We start from the raw sequence: 22,716 nt of genomic DNA, 5'->3' as shown, positions 1-22,716 counted from the left end.
CAACAACTTTAAAGGAAATAAAAGTACCACTCACTTATATCGGGAACCCAAAGCGATTGGATTTTATAAACCATTTGCAATTAAAAGAGGTTGAAGCTAAATCAGTACCTGACGAAGAATTTTCTACACCAACAAGTAATAAGTACACAGGGAAACTAAAAAAAAGATCGGACTGGGAAAAATGGACCCCATATTAGAAATAAATAAAATTTATTATGATGCATCACATCCTGCTGGCTACAGCACTATTGATAAATTGTCAAAAGCAATGAAGGGTAAAATGGACAGAAATAGTGTCTTAAAGTGGTTACAATCACAAGAAACATATACATTACATAAACCTGTTCAAAGAAAATTTCCTCGTAACAGATATATTTTGTCTAATATTAATGAGTTATGGCAGGCCGATTTAAGTGATATGAGATCTTATTCTGAATATAATGATGGTTTCAAATACATACTTTGTGTTATTGATGTCTTTAGTAAATATGCGTATGTTCGAGCAATGAAAAAGAAAAACTCTGAAACAGTTAAGGAATGCTTTGAAAGTATTTTTGCTGAAGCTAATACTACACCTACACATATACAGTCTGACAAAGGAACTGAATTTGTTTCCAAATATGTACAAAAATATTTTAAATTAAAAAACATAAATTATTATACAACCAATAATCCAGATATTAAAGCAAGTATTGTCGAAAGATTTCAGAGAACTCTTAAAATGAAAATGTGGCGCTATTTTACACACAAAAATACTCATAAATACATTGATGTTTTACAAGATCTAGTGCATTCATATAATCATAGTTTTCATTCTAGTATAAAAATGTGTCCATGTGATGTTAATAATACAAATATAATGAGTGTATGGCGAAATTTATATGATAGAGAAAGTAAGATAAAAACATCAATTAGTATGGTGAATCCAAGAATTCACGTTGGAGATTATGTTAGAATAACAAAACATAAACATATTTTCCAAAAAGGATATGAATCAAATTGGAGTGACGAAATATTCATCGTATCTACTATAATACACCGATCTCCGTTTGTAGTATTTACTTTAAAGGATTTAGAAGGCGAAGAGATAGTTGGTACTTTTTATGAAAAAGAGTTACAAAAAATCATATTCGACCCCACTACTAAATACAAAATAGATAAAATAATACGCTCTCGATATACCGGTAACAGAAAAGAATTGTTGGTGAAGTGGAGAGGTTATCCAAATAAATTTAATAGCTGGATATTAGCTTCTACTTTGAAAAAAATATGAATAAAGATAGTTTTTATTTAACTTTACTAAGCAATAGTTCTATGGATTATTTTCCTGATAATACAACAACATTATTTTCTACGAAACTGCCAAAACCAACAATACTAGAAGGTGAATGGAGGGTTGGAGTAGTAGAATTTCAGTACCCATGCACTATGTTCACCGTTCAAGAACATGAAAACATTATTTATATAACAAAGTTGATGCAAGTACCCAATGAAAGTAAACCGTCATATGTTTATTACAAGACACATATTCCAGCCACAAATTACGATAACATAAATCATATTTTGATGGCACTGAATAACACTCGAGAAAAAATTAAATTTAAGTGCGATGAGGTTTCAAGGATTGTAGTTGCTACAATAACGGATGAATCCATAAAATCTGTAACTCTATCACCTAAATTATGTCTTCAACTAGGGTTCGAACCAAACAGGAACCTCGTTGAAAAAAATTTTGGAAAGTGTCCAGCTAATTTGCATTTGGGTTTACCGTCTCAATTATTTGTTTATTGTGACATAGTGGAGCCTCAAATCGTTGGAGATGTTATGACACCCCTTTTACGAATAATACCATTGGATCCCTCAAAATACATATATGGAGCGTACAAAATGCACGTTTTCTCTCCTCCCCATTACCTACCTGTGATGCGTAGAGAATTTGATACAATCGAAATAGATATAAGAACAAGCACCGGTCAAAAGATACCATTCCAATTTGGAACAGTGTGCATTAAACTCCACTTTCAAAAATTATAATGTACGGCAAACGTGATAATATTTCATGTCCATATGAACACTATTATACTCACCAGGCCGGATCGGGTATCGGAGTTATTTATAAAGGAGCACCGTATCAAAGAGGTCATGGAATCGGAAGTTTTCTTGGGGGGCTGTTTAGATCTATTTTACCACTACTGTCTAGTGGTGTTCGAACTATTGGTAAAGAAGCATTAAGTACCGGTGTAGGTATATTATCAGATATGGTTAATGCACGCCCCATGGAAGATTCAATAAAAACTCGTCTAAAAGAAGTCAGCTCAAATTTGAAACGAAAAGCCGATGCTAAAATAGATAATATCAACATGTTTGGATCTGGGTATATAACAAAACGAAAACGTCGTTCTGCGATCATTCCATCATTGACTGCGAAAGCGAAAGCTATTAAGAAATTAAAATTGAATCAAAAACAAATCAAAGATATATTTACTGATTAAATATGTCATTTTTACATAGTCAGTCTTGTGAATGCATTAAGTCCGAATTGGATTTATTTGCATTACCATCAACTCAAACTAGCATTGAAAGTGGACTATGGATTCATTATAAGCCCATTTCATCACTTGCTGATGATGGACCAATAGAATTTCAAGTACCTGGGGCAGGTGATGACTATGTGGATTTATCCCATACTTTACTCCATATAAAAGCTAAAGTTTTGAATCAAGATTATACAAAACTGGCAGTACCGACAGTTGTGGCCCCAGTTAATAATTGGTTACATACACTTTTCAGTCAACTTGATGTATATTTAAATCAAAAACTTGTATCGCCACCGAATAATACATATGCATATCGAGCTTATATTGAAACTCTATTGAATTATGCACCTGCTGCAAAAGAATCTCATCTCACTTGTGGTCTATGGTATGAAGATTCAGCTGGAAAAATGGATGCAACTGATGAACAAAATAAAGGATTTATTAAAAGACAAGAATTGGCTAGTGAAAGCAAAGAAATAGAAATGATAGGACATTTACATGGAGATTTATTCAATCAAGAAAAATTTTTGATTAATGGCGTTGACATGTGCGTAAAGTTAGTTCGTTCTAGAGAAAATTTCAATCTCATGGCTTCATCAACTGACCATAAATTTAAAGTGTCTATTACAGATGCAACTCTTATTATTCGAAGAGCACGAATCAACCCAACTGTGCTACTTGCACATCAAAAAGTTTTATCATCTACTACAGCAAAATATCCAATCACGCGAGCAGAAGTCAAAGTTTTAACTATACCATCAGGCATTCAGGGGAAAACCCTTGATAACATATTCCTTGGTCAAATACCCAAAAGGTGTATAGTCGGTTTTGTGAATAATGCATCCTTTAATGGTAGTCTCACAAAAAACCCATTCAATTTCGAAAATTATGATATTAATACATTTTGTTTATACATAGATGGACAACAGATACCTTCAAAAGCCTTACAGCCATCGTTTGACAATAATATTTTTACTACGGTCTATCATACGTTATTCTCAGGAACAGGTATACATTTCCTAAATGAAGGCAATGGAGTATCAAGAGAGCAATATGCCAAAGGGTTTTGCTTGCTAGCCTTCGACTTAACACCCGATTTATCAGCAAATTCTTCAAGTCATTGGAATCTTATAAAACATGGTAGTGTAAGATTAGAAGTTCGTTTTGAATCAGCTCTTACACAAACAATTAACTGTATTGTTTATGCGGAATTCGATAATGTTATTGAAATTGATAAAAATCGTAATATTTCTGAAATAATAAATACAGAAACTGTCTTTTTAATCGTAGTAACGAATGTGATAGAGGTAATTAGTAAATTACCTGTATCACGTTCATGGAAATTTAGACATTGAGTCGCTCACCAATCATTAGCTAAATGACCAGTGATTATTAATGATTATGGATCTGTTTAATTTAAAATGCTAACTTTGAAACTATAAGAGATATCGAAAAACGGATCAGCGCAATCGCTCGGAAATACATCAAAACCCCCAGTTTGACACCAAACTTCTTTTTTTTTTTTTTTAGTAGGCATCACGAGCAAGTGAGCCAGAATCGAGGAGCCAGAACCGGCGAATCCCTACTACTGTGAGCCAGAACCGGCGAATCCCTACTACTGAAGGGCGCCGTAGCTACTGAAATTACTGGGCAAATGTGACTTAACATCTTATGTCTCAAGGTCACGAGCGAGTCAAGGAATAACTGAATGGTTACTTTATAAAAAAATAACTTTATTCAATAAACCCGATTTAAAATGTTTACGGAGCTAAGACTAAACACAGAATACTTAATTTTACGGAAACTTACATTATATAGCTTATTCTAACAAAGAGAGTCATATTTCTGTGGGAAAGTAATTTGGTACATCAGCAATAATTTCTGTGGGAAAGTAATTTGGTACATCAGCAATATTGTTTCCAGAAGGTTCTACACGTGTAAAGTAAATGTACCTACGACTTATTGCTATGCTCTACTTTGGCTGACAAAGCATAAATCTATAGGGTTAGCACCCTTAACTCCTCCCCCCTTAAGAGAGAAATCAGCTGGAGACGAATCTTTTGGTTCCAGATGATTTCTACGTATCTGAAGGATTTTCTTAAACAACTTTAATTTAACAATTACAAAGGCTATTAAAAACACAAACATTATTACTATGATACTTATTGTCCATACACTTATGTCCTGGGACACTGAAATTTTATTTTTATCACCACTTTCACTATTGTATTTTTCACTATTGAGAATATCTTTGATATCGTTAAGGTCTACACCGCGAAGGTCGACCTGGCTGTCTTCTATTCTGATTTCTTGTTGCAGCTCTGGCATCGTTACAGGATTTAGCAGCAATTTCACCTCGGGTGTGCTTGTTTCAGCTACTTTACTGATAATCTTGTCGCCGATTTGTGTTTCACAGCTTCCATTGGGAATTACCAAAAATGTTCCTTTTAGGTTGTATTTCCTGGCTTCCTCTTTGCAGTTCTCAGTAAGAATTACGTTTTTCTTTGTGAAAAGTAACCATATTCTATTTGCTACTAGGTGACTTCTAAGGTCCTCTATTTGTACAACATTCTTATGGCATGAAGAATAGTTTTTAAGAAGCATTATTTGTTCTATGCACGTAGTGTCAGCGTATTGCACGATGTTATCTTCCTTACAAAGTACTCGATCATTCTCTATTTGCTGGCATGGAGTTGACACGGGTCTGTATTTCAATCCATTCTCTATGAGGTAAGGATACTCGGGAATAATAACAGATGTTTTTAAAGAAATAGGATTATATATAGGTATCGGGATAATTTTGTAATAATTATATGTGATCGTGTCTAACTACCAACACAAAAACTAATTTATTATTATCAGAATACGATTTAAGAACTATAGTACTTTCTAATTTCATTAGGTTGTCTTTACCTACTGTATACACTAATCTATGATATTTTTCTATTTCTAATAATATATTAAATAATTCTGTAGAATTGATTATAGATTGGTGAAGTATATGTATTTGACTAAAGGCTATTGCTGTTTCTATCTCTTGTATTACATTATAGAAAGTTCGAAAGTTATTTGAGATTTGATAAAGAGTATTCATTTGACTGACTATATTATGTATTGTTGACTGATTATACTGCAATGTTCGTAGCTGCGAAGTTTTAATATTCAGTCGAAGTAAGTTATGTTTTAAATCATCTGAAACATTAACAAGCTTATCGAAAGCCTTTTGCATAAGTGACAGTTTTCTTTCTACCGAATGTTCTCTGTCCTTGAGATGAGTAATCTCGGAATTATATCTAATAGCATCATCATTGTCTAAATTGCCTGAAATTAATTTAATAATAGAACCTAACGGGTTTATTAAGCCTCTTTTTAGCCTTTTACTGGGCATAATTTGTTTAAATCTATCTTTTGTAAGTTGCATAAAAGATTCAATATGTGAAGCTAATCCTACAAGTTCATTATGATACTCATTTTGCGAGTAAATCATATCTTTTAATCTAAAATACTGGTTTATATTAGTTTCTAAGTATTTAGCTAAAGTTTCTAAATCTAACGTCTTAAAAATAGTCCACTGGCTATTCTGAATCACTGCTGTACTTATCCGTAACGGCGCTATTCCCGGATTCTGATTCATATCTTGCAGGTTTACGCTGCTTGCTGATTCCACTAGGACCAGGAGCGTCAAGACTGCTTGCCACCACCTGTGGAGGGCGTTTTACGTTTTTTATTGCTACTTTTGTATTCCTTTTCCCTAATTTTACCGGTACAATATTCCTATTAATTTTCCCTATAACTTTGGCTTTTTCGTACCGTGGCATTTCCTTGCCTTTTCGATTCCTAGTTGTTTTCATGAAAACTTCGTTTCCTTCCTGTATCTCTGGAGGCTTTTCACCGCTTTTTTTCTCTACCACTTTACTTTTATTCTCTATAATCTTTTCGCTTACATATTCATATAATACCTTGAGTCTTTTCCTATGATCCTGAACTAATTTCTGTAATAATTTTTTATCTCTATCTACATCAAACGCATTTCCTGATTCTGTATGTCCAAATACTATTTCAAAAGGTGTGAAATTCGTTACACTATGAATAGTGTTGTTATATGCCATAATAGCATATGTCATTACTGATGCTGCATCTTGGTCTCTTTTTTCATATTTTGCTAACCTATAAATTTCAAGAATTGTCGAATGAAAACGTTCAACAATACCCATTGAATTGGGGTTGTTTGGTGTCCCTACATGCATTTCAATTTTGTACAAGTTCAGTAATTCTTTAATTAGATTATTATTGAATTCAGTGCCGGGGTCGCTATTTATCTTTTTTGGGACTCCATAGATACTAAAGTATTTAATTAATGCTTTAACAATTTCCGGCGTACTTCTATTGGGTACATTAAATGCTTGCGCTATCTTACTAAACGCGTCCACTATAGTTAAATAATAATTATTTTCTATATACAAAAGATCCATAAAAACTTCTTCAAATGGCATACACTGTGTTTGAGTGAGTTGTATTGGGGGCTTAATGGGTTTTCTATCATATTTCATTTTCCTACACTGCTCGCATGCATTTATTATGGCAGAAATCATAACTTTCATGTTAGACCACCAATAGTGTCTTCTAAGCTTTGTGAATGTTTCTCGTATACCCCGATGAACAGTTTCGCCCTCATGATATTTAATAACAATCTCTCTTTGCTCTTCTTCATTTGTTACATTAACTACTCTCTCTGTACATTCTATTAAATTTTGAGAGCCTTTTTTATATAAAGCTGTTACTACTTTATTAAAAATTTTCCTAAATATTTCCTCTTCGAAATAAATGAAATACTTTTGTTTAAAGTCTATATACTCTTTAAAAACTGTTAAACTAAATGTTCATTATTAATAGCAGGCATGTGAACCTCAATTATTTTTTGGCTATTATTTGAAATGTCTTTTACACTGATGTCATTTTTATACCAAATGTAGATAAGTATTTGTCTAGGTTTGGTATCAATGGCTTCATTTAAAATTGGTATGCCTTCATGTTCCCTATTCGTTATTGAGTGAGCAGTAGCTCTGTCATCTGATTCCGATATGTCTATGACAGGAATCTCTTTTCTATCTATACTCATCCTATCTGAGTCCGATTCTGATAAGCAAATTGTTACATCACTTTCATTTTTATCTTCTAAAGTTCTAGTAGTTTCTTTACCATCTATATTAACTTGCAGTGATTCGCTGTCATTATCTAATATATTAAACCTTTATTTCCCTAATTTGTCTACCATTTAAACTAACTACGATATTATTACTATCCGCTCTTAAGCTGTTTATTTTTACACGAGATAAAGCATCTGCATTTGAGTTCTGTGACCCTTTTTTATAATTAATTTCAAAATCATATTCCTCAAGTCTAAGGCGCCATCTAGTGAGTTTTCTATTTGGTTCGTTAAGTGAATAAAGCCAGGCTAAGGGCCTATGGTCTGTATAAATGTGGAATTTTTTACCCCACAAATACGGTCTGAAATGCTTTACTGCCCAGATGACTGCTAAAAGTTCCTTTTCTATGGTGCTATACCTAGACTCTGTATCACTCAAAGTTCGGCTAGCATATGCCACAGGTTTGTCTGAGCCTTTTTTTTTTTTTATGGAATAGGAGGACAAACGAGCGTACGGGTCACCTGGTGTTAAGTGATCACCGCCGCCCACACTCTCCTGCAACACCAGAGGAATCACAAGAGCGTTGCCGGCCTTTAAGGAAGGTGTACGCGCTTTTCTTGAAGGTACCCATGTCGTATCGTCCCGGAAACACCGCACAAGGAAGCTCATTCCACAGCTTCGTGGTATGAGGAAGAAAGCTCCTTGAAAACCGCACTGTGGAGGACCGCCACACATCCAGATGGTGGGGATGATATCGTAACTTGTGGCGTGTCGTGCGAAGGTGAAATTCGGCGGCAGGAATCAGGTTGAACAGCTCTTTGGAACACTCCCCGTGATAAATGCGGTAGAAGACACACAATGAAGCGACGTCTCTACGCAACGCCAAGTGATCCAGCCGTTCACAGAGTATTGGGTCCCCGACAATTCGAGCTGCTCTGCGTTGCACGCGGTCAAATGGATCGAGCTGATACTGGGGTGCGCCGGACCAGAGATGACAGCAATACTCCATGTGAGGCCGGACCTGCGCTTTGTAGAACGCTAGAATGTGGGCCGGCTTGAAGTATTGCCGTGCTCTATTTATGACGCCCAGTTTCTTTGAAGCCAGTTTGGCTTTGCCCTCCAGATGGCCACGGAATTGGCAATTGCTCGAGATTTCGAGACCCAGTATTCCGATACTAGGCGAGGCTTTAAGGGAAGTGTTCTCGAAGAGCGGTGATACGGCAAATAGGGTTATTTTAGTGGTAAACGCGCAAACTTGAGTCTTCTGGGGGTTAAATTGGACAAGGTTCAACTTACCCCATTCCGCGACCTTCTCGAGAGAGGACTCGATAGAAGACACAAGTTTCACCCGGCACTGGTCGACGTTTTCCCGAGAGAGACCTGCATGGCCCGTGTATACGGCATCACCAGTGCTGTCGTCTGCATAGCAATGCATGTTGGCGGTGTCCAACATATCATTGATATGCAGAAGAAACAGCGTGGGAGATAGCACACAGCCTTGGGGCACTCCAGCGTTCACGGGCTTGGGATTCGAGCAATAACCGTCGATAACGACCTGTATGCTGCGCCCAGTGAGGAAGCTGGAGGTCCACTTGCATAAGCTCTCGGGAAGCCCAAATGATGGAAGTTTTGTGAGGAGCGCCTTGTGCCATACACGATCAAAGGCCTTCGCTATATCCAGACCAACTGCCAGGCCTTCCCCCTTGCTTTCAATAGCCGCCGCCCATCTGTGTGTTAGGTATACCAGAAGATCACCAGTCGACCGACCATGGCGAAAGCCGTACTGCCGGTCGTTGATCAACTGGTGACCCTCAAGGTATACCAAGAGCTGGCGGTTAATTATGCTCTCCATAATTTTGGAGAGTAGGGAGGTAATAGCAATAGGCCTGTAGTTTGCCGGATCCGAACTGTCTCCTTTTTTTGGGATCGGATGGACAAGGGCTGACTTCCATGAATCAGGGACTACGCCTTTTGAATACGAGTGCCGGAATAAACGCGTTAGCACCGGCGTCAACTCAGGGGCACACGTTCTAAGCACGATTGGAGAAATGCCATCCGGCCCGCTCGACTTCCTGACGTCCAACGAAAACAGAGCTCGCCTAACAGTTTTCTGTCGGAACTGTACTTCAGGCATGGAGCTCTGACACCGCGGGATGGTCGGCGGTGTTTTTCCGTTGTCGTCAAGAGTCGAGTTGGAGGAAAAAAGAGTGCACAGGAGATTGGCTTTCTCTTTTGCCGTATGGGCCAGGGTGTCATTCCTCATGTGCAACGGCGGCATGGACGGCTGGTTGAAGTTACCAAGAGCAGCTTTCGACAACGACCAGAACTTGCGTGTTCCAGTCGGGTAACTGGAAAGCTGCTCGCCAATTTTGACGACGTGCTTCGATTTCGCACGGGCGATTTGCCGCTTAAAAAATCTGGAGGCATGGTTATATTTCCTCTTCGCAGTTTGCAGTTTGGATCCTTTGAGCCCAGCGCCGCAACCCAAGTTCGATACGCCTGTTTTTTGCAGTCAGATGCTGCTTTAACTGACGCATCGAACCAGGGCTGTGATCTGCCACCGATCGGTACTACAGAGCTTGGTATAAAAATATCCATGCCCTGCAGTATCACATCGGCTACTGCAACAGCGCAGGCACTAGGATCATCTGAAAGGAAACAAACCCCGCCCCAAGGGTAGGATGCAAAAAAGGAACGCATCCTATCCCAATCTGCTGACTTGTAGTGCCAAACGCGGCGGGTCGTTGGTGGTCTGCGACCATGGCGTCGGATAGGCACTACACTCCTGACCAGGCAATGGTCGGACGTTCCGAGAGGGGCGTCGACAGAGACCTGGTAACCATCGGGATGTGTAGTCAGCAGAAGATCTAATAAGGACGGCATGTGGCTATCCACATCCGGGAGCCGCGTCGGCGACTCAACCAATTGGGACAGACCATACGCCAATGCAAAATTATGCACAGATCGCCCTGCGCAGTCTGTGGTACGTGATCCAAGCCATTCGGCATTGTGCCCGTTGAAATCACCCAAGACTACGATTTCAGCGGAGGGGATCTGAGCAAGCACGTCATCAAATGCCGCTTGAACGCAGCCCATGAGGTGATCCGTTTCTGCGTTACCACTATGGGACCTGTAGACACACGCATAGATGCGGACGCGGTCCTCTAAATCAACGCGGAGCCAGAGAGTAGACAGGCCCCTACCCTCAAAATTGCCGAGACGGCGACAGCAGATATCCTCCCTAACGTACACACATACCCCGGCATGAGGCATGAAATTATGCTCAATTTTGTACCCGGGGTACGTTAAATATGACGTATCGCTAGGTCGAGATATCTGCGTCTCCGTAAGGAAACACAAGGCCGGCTGCGCCGTCTCAAGGTGGTGGTGGACGGCGTTTAAGTTGGAGTGAATTCCCCGGATGTTACAAAAGTCCACATTAAGCGTGGAGCGGGGTGCCGTGGTGTTGCTGCCCTGTTTGTCCTGTGACATACGCGGTACTGTGCCCTCCCCAGAATACGAGGGGCAGCCCGAGCGCGAATGCTCGGGGAGGGATTCTCCGGCTCTACAAGAGCCGGTACCCTCCTGGGGTAATTTATTTTTTAGGACCGCTCTCATATTTTGTTGGGGGGGGGGGGGGGGGGGAAAGGACGGGGGGGAATGGCCTCCGGTCCTCGACACTAACCTATGCGAAACATAGCGGCACTAGGCCGCTACTTCACGCCGGTATTCTGTGCGAGTGTGGTAAGTAACCCGGACGAGTCTGGCCCGATTGTGCTGACGTCATAAGACAGCAGCGTGACTCTCCCACTTTCAAAAAGCCCGTAGTCGCCTCTTACGACACCCTTGGACCTGGGACTACCCTATTCTTTTTACGCCCCGAGGCAGCACAGGGCAATATAGTGCCTTGTGAAAGTACTGCCCCGATTGCATAGTTTGATGCATCGGTGGTCAAAATAAAAGGCTTATTGAAATCTGGGAATTGTAATAATGGAGCATTTGTGAGAAGTTTTTTACAAGTTTCAAAGCTTTCTATATAATCAGCATTTAAATCGATACATTTACCTTTTTTCAAACAGACTGTTAGCGGCCTTGTAATTTTCGCAAAGTCTTTAATAAATTTCCTATAATAACCTATAAGGCCAAGAAAACTTTTGATTTCCGTTGTGGTGTTCGGTATAGGATATTTTAGTACGGCTTCTATTTTATCATTATTAGATTTTAAGCCCTCGCTAGTTATCGTGTGCCCTAAATATAACACTTCCTTACGTAAAAATTTAGATTTATCTAGTTGCACTTTTAAGTTGGTTTCGCGAAATCTTTCAAATACAGCCCTAAGTTTTTCGTTATGCTCTTGAATACTTTTAGCAAAGATTATTACGTCATCAAGGTATACGAGGCAATGGATACCTTGTAATCACCTTAGAACGTTGTCCATTGCTCGCTGGAATGTAGCCGGTGCCGTTTTTAGGCCAAATGGCATTCTATTAAATTCGTAGTGACCAAAAGGGGTGCTAAATCCTGTCTTGGTTTTATCCTCATTTTCCACCTCTATATGATGGTATCCACTCGCTAAATCTAAAGTTGTGAAATATGTACTCTTGCCTAACATATCAAAAAGATCATTGATGTTCGGAAGAGGGTATTTATCGTCAATAGTTATTTCATTAAGGCGTCTGTAGTCTATGACCATCCTCCATTTCTTAATGCCTGAATTATCTACTTTCTTGGGTACCAGATGAACCGGTGCACTCCAAGGTGAAAAAGACTTTTGAATCACGTTATCTTTGAGAATTTTCTCTACTTGGTTCCTAATTTCTGCTGTTTGTGTAGGCGGTTACCTATGGGCTTTAATATGTATTGGATCTTCATTTTTAGTCCTAATTTTGTGCTTTACCTCATTAGTAAAAGAAAGAGGTACGTCCTCACAATAAAAAATATCTTTAAATTCTTTGCAAATATTAATTACTGATTGCTTTTCCTCCTCATTCATATGATCTACTCTTAACTTTGAGAGATTATCTGTTAACAGTTGATCTATGTTAAAATTGAACTTATCAGTAAAATTGAAATTTACCCTATCAAATTCAAAATTCGTTCCTGAGTACTGTTCGACTTTAAAAGAAGAAGTCACTGTTAATTCCACTTGCTCGGATCTGGAATTTTGAATAACAGTTGTCGCGTAACCATGTATACAGTTTACTAAAGCTGTTAGCATTCTAACACCTTCAGTAAATTCTGTGAAGTTTAATATGCCCTCACCATGTAACAAGTTTACTGGAAGTTTGACCCTTAATTCGCTACGTGGAGGTAACACATAAATTTCACGTATTGGCGGACTATAAATAATCGGTATGCAAGTGCCCTTTGTAAATAATTTTTTATTTTTCATATCGATATTTGCGTGAAGTTGAGTCAATAAATCACTACCAATTAAGCCGTCATACCTATCATCAACACAGTAAATATAAAATTTGTGCCATTCATCACTTTGAAATAATCTAGGTAAAGGTATAAACACTACTTCATTATGCTTACTACTAGCATGAGTACTAACTACTTCAAAATTTTCGTTTCGCTTGAAGTCGCAAAAATATTGATTCGCTAACTTTGGGCTTATAAACGAGCGTTGACTACCGGTATCAATCATAAAGATAGCATTAATTTCTGGTATACGTATATGCGGGAGATTTAATATATTACAATTTAATTTTATCCGTTCTCGTGTGTAAAAATTTCCTACTAGTTCATTATCATTAAAAGTATTTGGTAACACATTATTTTCATTATCATTATAATCGGTATAGTTCACACGTCTCGAACTAGCTGTTCTCATGGTTACATCGGTATTGCAACCTGATCCCGTCGCCGGCGTTGGCTGTACGTGTTGCGAGCCGCGACGAGCGTTGTCAGCATTTTGCCGATGTGGGAACTGCGGCCTCGTTTGTTCCAATGTATTATAATTATTTTAGGATGGATTATTTGATTCAAATGATTATTCTGGTACCTATTATTATTTCTTAATTGAAATGAATCATGTGGAGAAAAGTTATTACGGGACCTATTCCCATTTTCTGTTTGAAGTGCATAATGTGGTGAATTATTACGATGAGAGGTGAAATTATTAATAGATCGTTGCAATTTCGACGAGTTATTGTATGTACTTGTCGATGCTTGTTGATTTAAATTATATTGGTGAATATTTCGCCGTTGAAAGTTTTGATTACTTTGAGTGGACCTTGTTTGTTTTTGATCATAAACTTCTTGCAAATATTGTTCCTCTAGAACAGCTTTTAATGCGTCTTCTAATGTTGAGCCATTTTTCAATCGCACCAACCTTACTAAATATTTCGGCAAATTAAACAAGAAAATTTTCATAGAAAGATCCGTGTATATATTTTGTTTAGATAACCTAACAGCTGCATCATCGACAGTTTCATTAATTTTGGCTATTAAAATACTCCTTATTTATTGTATTCGGTTACAAAAATCTAAATAACTTTCGCCTCTATTTATTTTCAAACTTTCTAACTCAAGGACAAGGCAATCCTCCGTCCTTGGATCCCCAAAATGATCCTGTAATATTTGTTTTAATTCAACCCAAGTCTGTATTGATTCTCTTTCACCAATTAAGTTAGCTGCTTCCCCGCCTAATCTACTAGTAATTGCATTAAAAAGATATTCATTTTGTACTTCAGTTCCTCTATATAAACTAATAATGTATTCTGTTTTGCGGATGAACAACGATAAGAGTCTTGTCTCTCCACTGAATACTGGAATTATTTTCAAAACTTCCGCAGGTACAACTACGATTCCTTCCATTTTTATTTATTAAATAAATTCAAATACAAAATAAGTAACTAACGTGAGATTTTAATCACTTTACTAACTAAATTATATATGCAACGTGCTGGACGGGCTTTTTCTAATCCCTATTATTACACGAAACACATAATATAAAGATCACCAGGAAAATATAAAAGGAAATTTGACAGGATAGTGAAAAGATTTACTCACATAACCCGCTTCTCCGCTCTCCTTCTGTGATCAGTGATTCTGGTCAGCTTGCTCCGCGCCGTGTCTTCTCTTGACAAATTTATTTTTGGTTCGTTGACCCGATTAATCGTTAAAACGAACGTTAGGAGTCTGCTTTGTTGCCCGAAAATTTTTATTCGCGATGGCACAGAGGACCCAAACGACAAGGTCACTTACCGGCTGCGCCAGTCAAGGAATAACTGAATGGTTACTTTATAAAAAAATAACTTTATTCAATAAACCCGATTTACAATGTTTACGGAGCTAAGACTAAACACAGAATACTTAATTTTACGGAAACTTACATTATATAGCTTATTCTAACAAAGAGAGTCATATTTCTGTGGGAAAGTAATTTGGTACATCAGCAATATTGTTTCCAGAAGGTTCTACACGTGTAAAGTAAATGTACCTACGACTTGTTGCTATGCTCTACTTTAGCTGACAAAGCATAAATCTATAGGGTTAGCACCCTTAACTAGCGCAATTGTGGTGCCGCTCAGAATTTTTGAATTTTTTCAAAAATCCTGAGTGACACTGCATTGTCAATACCGGGCTTATCAATTACCATCAGCTGTCCTGCTCGTCTCGTCCCTTATTTTCATAAAAATTAATAAAACTAAATATTCTGCCGTTCTATGCATCGACGTAACTGTCCAGTATCTGTGCCATGGGGTTTCTATTTCAAATTTGTAAATTATTTAAATTTTACTTACAAGCAAATGTTGGGGGGATGAACATTTGATTTTCCTTTGTATAGTTGTAAATTGATAGTCCGGGCCTCCCTGGAGCGCCGTCACGACCGTCGTTACCACGCGTCCCTTTCGGGCCAATTGGTCCTTTTTCACCTTTCAGACCTCTAGGGCCTTGTGGTCCATATGCTCCCGGTTTCCCTAAAAATAACCCAAATACAAAATCAATCAATGCAATATACGCTATTAAGGCTTCCCATGTCATATCGTTTTAAATACCGCAGAAGAAACATAGTTTAGTTGTAGTACGTTGCGTACCGAAAGACGCAGTGTTGGTAGGTCCCCCAAAAGATGAATCGACGATTTGGTCACGATCGTCGGAATATGTTGGATGTGGGCAACGCAGGACCAATTGCCATTTAGATAATTGAGGGAGGGATTTGTCCAACAGAGACGAGGAACATATATATATATATATAAGCACCTCCCGTTTTTTAATTTTTATGCTGTTTGTATGGTGTGGTAGCCGTATTGCCCCGGACGAACACGGCAGTGATGACGCGTGCACTTCGTACTATTAACGAAATAGCCTCACAGACGGATCTGTTTTGTTGCACTAATGGTGAATTCACGAGAGTAGCTTTATTTATAATATGTTATAAAATTTAAGTATAAAAATGTTAAATATAATAATGTATGTACACCTCTACCGCATTGGAATATTCTGTAATGATTATGAATGAATGCTTAGATAAACTAATTAAATAAATATTTTGTTAATAATACTTCGATAAATACACCCTGGGCAATAATATTAACTTTAATACTTACCATCTTTACCGTCTTTTCCATTTTTCCCTGGGCTACCATCTCGCCCTGGTATACCGTCACGGCCATCTTTCCCCGGTGCTCCGTCCGCTCCGTTTCTCCCTGATAAGCCATCAAGCCCAGGCTCTCCCGGTACACCATCACGACCGTCTAATCCTGGATTACCTGGCAAACCTCGATCACCTACAAATATTACAATGTTATCCATTGGCCAAAAAACCCATTACCTGTTTAATTACATTGGATTACACATTCAAGCTGAAATTCCTTGGCCTCTTTGAGAGAAACACTTTTATTATGTACTCGGTTTGAATAAAAGGCCACAACACCATTTTATTAGTATCTATCCTGGTATTATAAGATTGAAGAGTTTTGTCATCGTTTTTGTATATTTCATAAATTTTGGCTTTTATTTTCTCAAAATGATTCCTTTAGAATTCTTTTTGATATAAATAATTATCGGATTTTGAAAATAACTTTGTCTATTTCAGATTTTTTAGATTGATGCAATGATATTTTTTATTTTATTGTTGCATAAGTCCAACAACACTGTATATTTAAGATAAATTAATATGAAATTTCTTAAAGTCCATAAGTTCTGTTTTAGATCATTTGCATTTATTTTTTTATGACGTAATCCAAATAGTATAAATCTGTTCGAAAAAAATCTGTTATAAAACTTTGTGCTTTGGCTTAATTGAGATTTTTTTTATCAGTGAAAATGATGTTGCTGTACTTTTCATTCGCGTAATGAGACAGCTAGTATGCTGATCGAGAATTTGCTCTGTTTATCTGTAGGAATTCATTTAGGGTGTATCCTGTATATCGACATTAAGCACAAAGCTCCAAATCTTCTTTGATGATATACGAAAGAGACCGAATCTTCATTTCTCGCTTTTGTTTCCTTAAATGACACGCAACTCTCTCACGCGCGCAAATTTTACGTCAAATATTATTAGAAAATCTGAGCTATAACAGAAGGTGCAAAAGTTAGACACAGTTTAGTCTTTAAGTATAAACTATCGTAGTCTATTATATTAAAAGATAAATGTCTGATAAACAAAATAAATGGGAATATAAAATGTTTATCACCACATGGCTAACCTTTCGTTCCGGGTGGTCCAACTGGTCCTCTAGCCCCTGCTCTTCCAGGAGTGCCTGGAGCGCCGGGATCACCTCGGTCACCTTTAGGACCTGGCTCGCCCGTAGGTCCCTTCGGCCCCTGAACTCCAGGTGGACAATAATCCTGAGTAGCTCTGCAGAAACCTTGCACGACGTTGTACTAAAATCAAAATAATGTTTAGCTGAGCTCTATTTCCATTAGCTGGAACGTAAATATAATAACGCGAATGTATCAGTGCTGTCATTTTGCCTGGTATAAATTCAAATATTTATATTCAAAATAGGATGTGACATCACTTATTGAAAGTCAAAATACACCAATTATTAACCATTCCAAAACGAATGCCTCAGACCAGAGAAGAATGGGCGCAACAAACTCAGCGGGCTTTTGTTTGATCAAAGAAAATTTGTGTGCAAAGTAATGTTGTACAATTAAACCATTTAGTAGCCTGAGGGTGGTCGCTCCATTCCCAATCTGTGGTGTCATAAGAAAGTCATTTATGTTATAGTTTCCTTTACCACACAAACGTTTTTTAACAATTCTTTTGAATAACGTAATACTTTTGTTTTGAACATTTTCTGGGATCTTGTTGTAAAAGCATTTATAGTTACAGTAATAACGGTTACCTAAGAAGGCATATATGAAGCATTATTACAATAAACATAAACGGAAAATTTTTGTTACTTTTTAGTGATATCCCACATTTCTGGGATTAATCGTAACTTCGTAAAATTCCCGAATACTCTGAGCGCTTACGTAAATTTAACTTGCATAGTCTTGATAAACGGAGATGGGTATCTGATATGTGCGTCTTACATAACATTGCGAATGGTTTTATGGATAGTCATCTATTAAGTTTGATAAACTTTAAAGTTCCAACACGATCTGTGCGTATTCCATGTTTATTTTCGATCAATTCCTCAAATAATAATGTATCGCATAACAACCCGATTATGAGAATTTGTAGAGAATTTAACGAAGTATGTGCTGATTTTGATATATTCTTTACAAATGTAGACATTTTTAAAAATACTCTTTATAAAACTTTCTAGTTTATGTAAAATAATTTAATGTTTAACTAAATTTCGTTATACTGTAATTACTATTGTGTCCACTTATTAATTTTTTATTTTTTTTTACTGTGTTTGGTGAATGATGTGTACAATTTTAATTGGCTCTCAGGATCATAAAAATATGCTGTACTTGTTATTAGATGATAGTTTTATCTTGTTATCTGTTATTGTACCTACTTGTAAATAAATAAATAAATAAATTAAGTATACAAATTAAATTTGTAACCAAAATTTATGGACGATGTGGGATTCAAATCCGCTGATCTCGGGATAACCCGAGTTCCAGCACTAAGTGAACCGTCCACCTGGGGTCTTAAAAAAACATAATTTTACTCAAATCGAATACTTCAAACTTAGATTAAGGATTGGTCTCCGCTGCGCTCTAACTAAATACCGCACAACCAAAGAACAACATCTTTTTTTATTACGGCAACTATTACATGCTTGTGTGCGTGGCATCTTGACACTCAATGGCATCTTTCAAATTTTGTAACATACGCTTCGTGTTATTTTACATTGAAATTAATAAATACAAAATACTTACTGATGATATGTGATCCCAATGTCTTTCTTAATTTATGTAGTATTATTTTTACCAAGTTTTACTACGCAACCCGGCGTTTTAGTTTGAATTATTAGCAAAGTTTAACAGAACATGTGGCACGTCAACGTTACACATTGTTAGAGACTGGCTCGAGTATACCCACTTGGGCATAGTATTAGTTGCCGCACTTTGCGACTACGCCCGCGGTATTTAGTTGGAGTGCAGAGGAGACCAATCCTTAATCTAAGATTTCTAAGAAGATTAAACTTAGGTAAATGGAGCCTGAAGGGTATTATGAAAAAAAAAAACAGAATACAATGGTATCCTAATAATTAAGCATGAATTTTAACATTTAATTAATATTTGAACCACGGAACAACGGAAAAAAACCTTAATTATTTATGATTAAGCTACATGAATCCTATGTTATTTAATATCGAAATTTAAGCATTACAAGGTTAACAACGTTTCAACTCTCTTCATAAGTTTTTTTATTAAAATGCGCGATACTTTTGTAAAACAAGGAAAATATGTCTCGTCTGAAGTAGATAGGTTAAGCTATAACAACTTACAGGAACTCTGGAGTAACTGGTGAGCCACACCCAGGTATCGCCACCAGGAGCTGGTCCCTTGGCTCCGGTCCTCTTCATCTCTATAGCATCCTTTTCTTCGAGCTCTCCACGCATTTTCGGGTTAAAGAATTCAACATGAGGTGCGACGGTGTTGTCATCTTGGATCGGTGATGGTTTCTGAGTAATCACATCCATTTTATTAGCACTACACCAACTATTTTTATGTGAATAATTAAAAAAAAACATGAAGATTAGCCACAATCTCGAGCGGCCGATAACCCATTTAAAATATGGTGATATTGGTTTTTAATTCAATAATGGATTCAAACATTACTTTTATTACTATTTAAATCATGTTCAGTGATAGGCCATAACGTATTTGTTTACAATAAAGAAGAATTTTTGAGAATGAATTTTTGATATTTGAACCACGGACGAGTAAAAAAAGAAGTACTTTATGCTAGTGTGTGTGCGGTTGCGGGGGATACTAGTTACACAATTTTTTCTCCCTTTAATAATCATATATGGCCACAAATACTTATATTGTATCGTTTTTACACTTTTTCACAACGCACGATGGCAATTTTAAAATAATTTATTGAGACGCAAACTGATCTGTCACACACGATGACAATTATCATAATGGCCGTCTATCGGCCTGTAGTAGTGTAAGTGTGTGCGTGGGGCTATGTATTTACACGTTAATCGGTTTGTTTTGGTGCTACACTGTTATGTAAGTTGACACGGAGTCCTTATTTTTTTACTAGTCCGTGATTATATCTATCATATGTTTATTTCCGAATGTGTGAAGCGTGACAATTGTGTTTTAAGGTATTTTCTTTTTTCGTCAATTATTATACCTTATCTTATCAATCTAGTATCGTAAACAAACTGTCAATTTTTACGTTTAAAATTATTAGCTTTTTGGAGCTTTTGAGCGAATTTAATATAATGTTGACACACTCTTACACAAATTATCTTGCCCCAAACTAGGCATAGTCTGTATTATGGGTGCAAGTCAACAATATATTTAATACAATATACTTACTTAAACATACATAAATACAAATAAACATCCATGACTTAGAAACAAACATTCATATTCATCACATAAATGATTGCACCTACCGGGATTCGAACCCGGGACCTCTAGCTCAGTAGGCAGGGTCACTAACCACTGGGCTCTCGTCTTACGTCTTACTTACTTACTTGATTGCTTCTTCTAATTCATAAATTCAAGCTCTAAAGGTTAATGCATCTAATATACCAAAAATTCTTCATTACTTTCTATGAAATAATTAATATTGTTTAAACACCATGGGAATAAAATTTATGCTATTATATATTACTATTTATTAAGTCGCGTCCCTTCCCCGTGCCCACACGGGGAAGGGACGCGACTTGCGTCGACATTCTGGCTCCTTCTCATGTCCAAGATACGCCAGTTGGTGCTGGGGCTGCTGCTTCGACGGCTGAAGATAACAAGCGTCGCAAATATGTGAGTCTTATCTTTTTGTGCCTTTTGGTGTCGAGACACTTGGTCCGTGCGGCCCAGAAGCGCGGAGTATTTACAAAGTACTATCTTCGCGTAGAAGCGCTGGCAGCTATTTCAATCAACGGTACCTGGTACGTACTCTTCTTTACCCTCGCCTGATCCCGTTACGCGGGGTCAGCTTTTGTTATCATGCAGCGCCTTGTAAATCTTGTTTTCGCATTTTCGTCACTGAGGCCAAGGCGTTTCATGTCATTTGGACATTCGACATCCAGGTAGTTTGGGGTTTACCCGTCTTTCTTCCAGGCATGGAAAGGCACTTTTTCACCACATAATCGTCGGGCCTACGCATTGCGTGTCCGTACCATATGAGCCTAGTTTCTGATATTTTACCGGTGATGGGTGCAACTTTAAAGCTTCCTCTTATATATTTATTTTGTACTTTGTCCTTGAGTGTTACTCCTCCCGCCCATCTCAGCATACGCATTTCGGTGGTATGTAGCTTCTGTTCATGGGTCTTTTTGCTTGCGCAAACTTCGCTACCGTACAGTAAGGCTGGTCGTACTGCCGTTTTATAGACCTTGCCTTTAGTTTTTACTTGCATTTTAGCGTCACATAGCATCCCTGTGAGAGTACGCCACTTCATCCATCCAGATGTCGTTCTCTGTGTTACGTCCGCTTCTATTGAGCCATCCTCGGTGGAGAACGGATCCTAGATACTTGAAAGTTTATGCTCAAGGGAGGGCCGTGCCACTTAGCGTGATGCCGGGGTCAAGTGAGTGGTTGGGATTGATTGGTACTTGGTACGTACTGATAGTTTTAATTAGTATTGTAAATATAGTTATAAGATTTGTTTTGTTTTTAAAAAGTGTTGGTACCTAAATTTAAGGACGATTCATATATTGGTTGCAACACCATACAAACTAATTTGTTATGTATATATACAGCCATTGTAAAATACTCTATTTGATTGATAAGAGTTTCTTGTATGTTCTTCTCACGAGCTCAACTTTTTGATAACTAGAATCTTCGAAAAAATATTTAAAGTGACGTCAAAAGCGCTTAATTTAAGCTTATTGAATAAAGTTTATTTGACTTTGAATTTGAATGCATTACAAGACTAAATAACACCAGATAAGTTTTACTAATTTTCAAAATTTCTGTTTCTATTTTTAACAGCATCAATCCTCCGGGAGGGCTTTAAAATTTTTAAACGTACTTTCGCACATACTATTAATTAGCATATAAATAACGCAAACAAAGAAAGATTCAAAAAAGTATTGACTTATAATCTGAATAAACAACTACAGGTTACTTACAAGCATAGCATCTCTTTTACTTCTACGCGGATCCATTGATAATTCACTTAAATATGATTTAATCTTCTCTTCTAACTCATTATCTAATTCTCTCTTCATTAACGTCTCTATACTATTTTTACCTTCACTTTCCACGTAACTATACGTGTGTAATAATAACGAAAGAACTCCACAAACACAAGCAAAAAGGGACAATTTTTTACAACACGAATACTCTTCGGTTACTGATACTTTCCTTTTATTATTTGTACGCATTTTGATTTCATCTTCTTCAAAGTCTTTAATATTACAAACAAACTCATTAAAATTGTATTTATCACCGAGTTGTGTTGTATTGTCTAGTTAAAGTTTATA

At 37.2% G+C, this 22,716-nt stretch overlaps 1 protein-coding gene across 1 annotated transcript in view; it reads right to left on the bottom strand.

Annotated features, from left to right (window-relative positions):
- The window catches only part of LOC126972063 (uncharacterized), a 53,255-nt gene extending 30,539 nt beyond the window's left edge, over positions 1-22,716 (bottom strand). Inside the window, exons 1-5 of the mRNA XM_050818639.1 lie at positions 22,363-22,716; positions 19,552-19,728; positions 17,344-17,521; positions 16,243-16,422; positions 15,436-15,612 (exon numbers count right to left, since the gene is read on the bottom strand). Coding sequence (XP_050674596.1) covers positions 15,436-15,612; positions 16,243-16,422; positions 17,344-17,521; positions 19,552-19,728; positions 22,363-22,617 — 967 coding nt within the window. The 5' untranslated portion in view covers positions 22,618-22,716. The remainder of the gene's footprint in view (positions 1-15,435; positions 15,613-16,242; positions 16,423-17,343; positions 17,522-19,551; positions 19,729-22,362) is intronic.

This window comes from Leptidea sinapis, chromosome 25, assembly GCF_905404315.1.
Source record: "Leptidea sinapis chromosome 25, ilLepSina1.1, whole genome shotgun sequence".
Classification (NCBI taxonomy): domain Eukaryota; kingdom Metazoa; phylum Arthropoda; class Insecta; order Lepidoptera; family Pieridae; genus Leptidea; species Leptidea sinapis.
The sequence above is the reverse complement of the archived record's forward strand: the minus strand, read 5'-3'. Positions and strand labels throughout refer to the sequence as shown.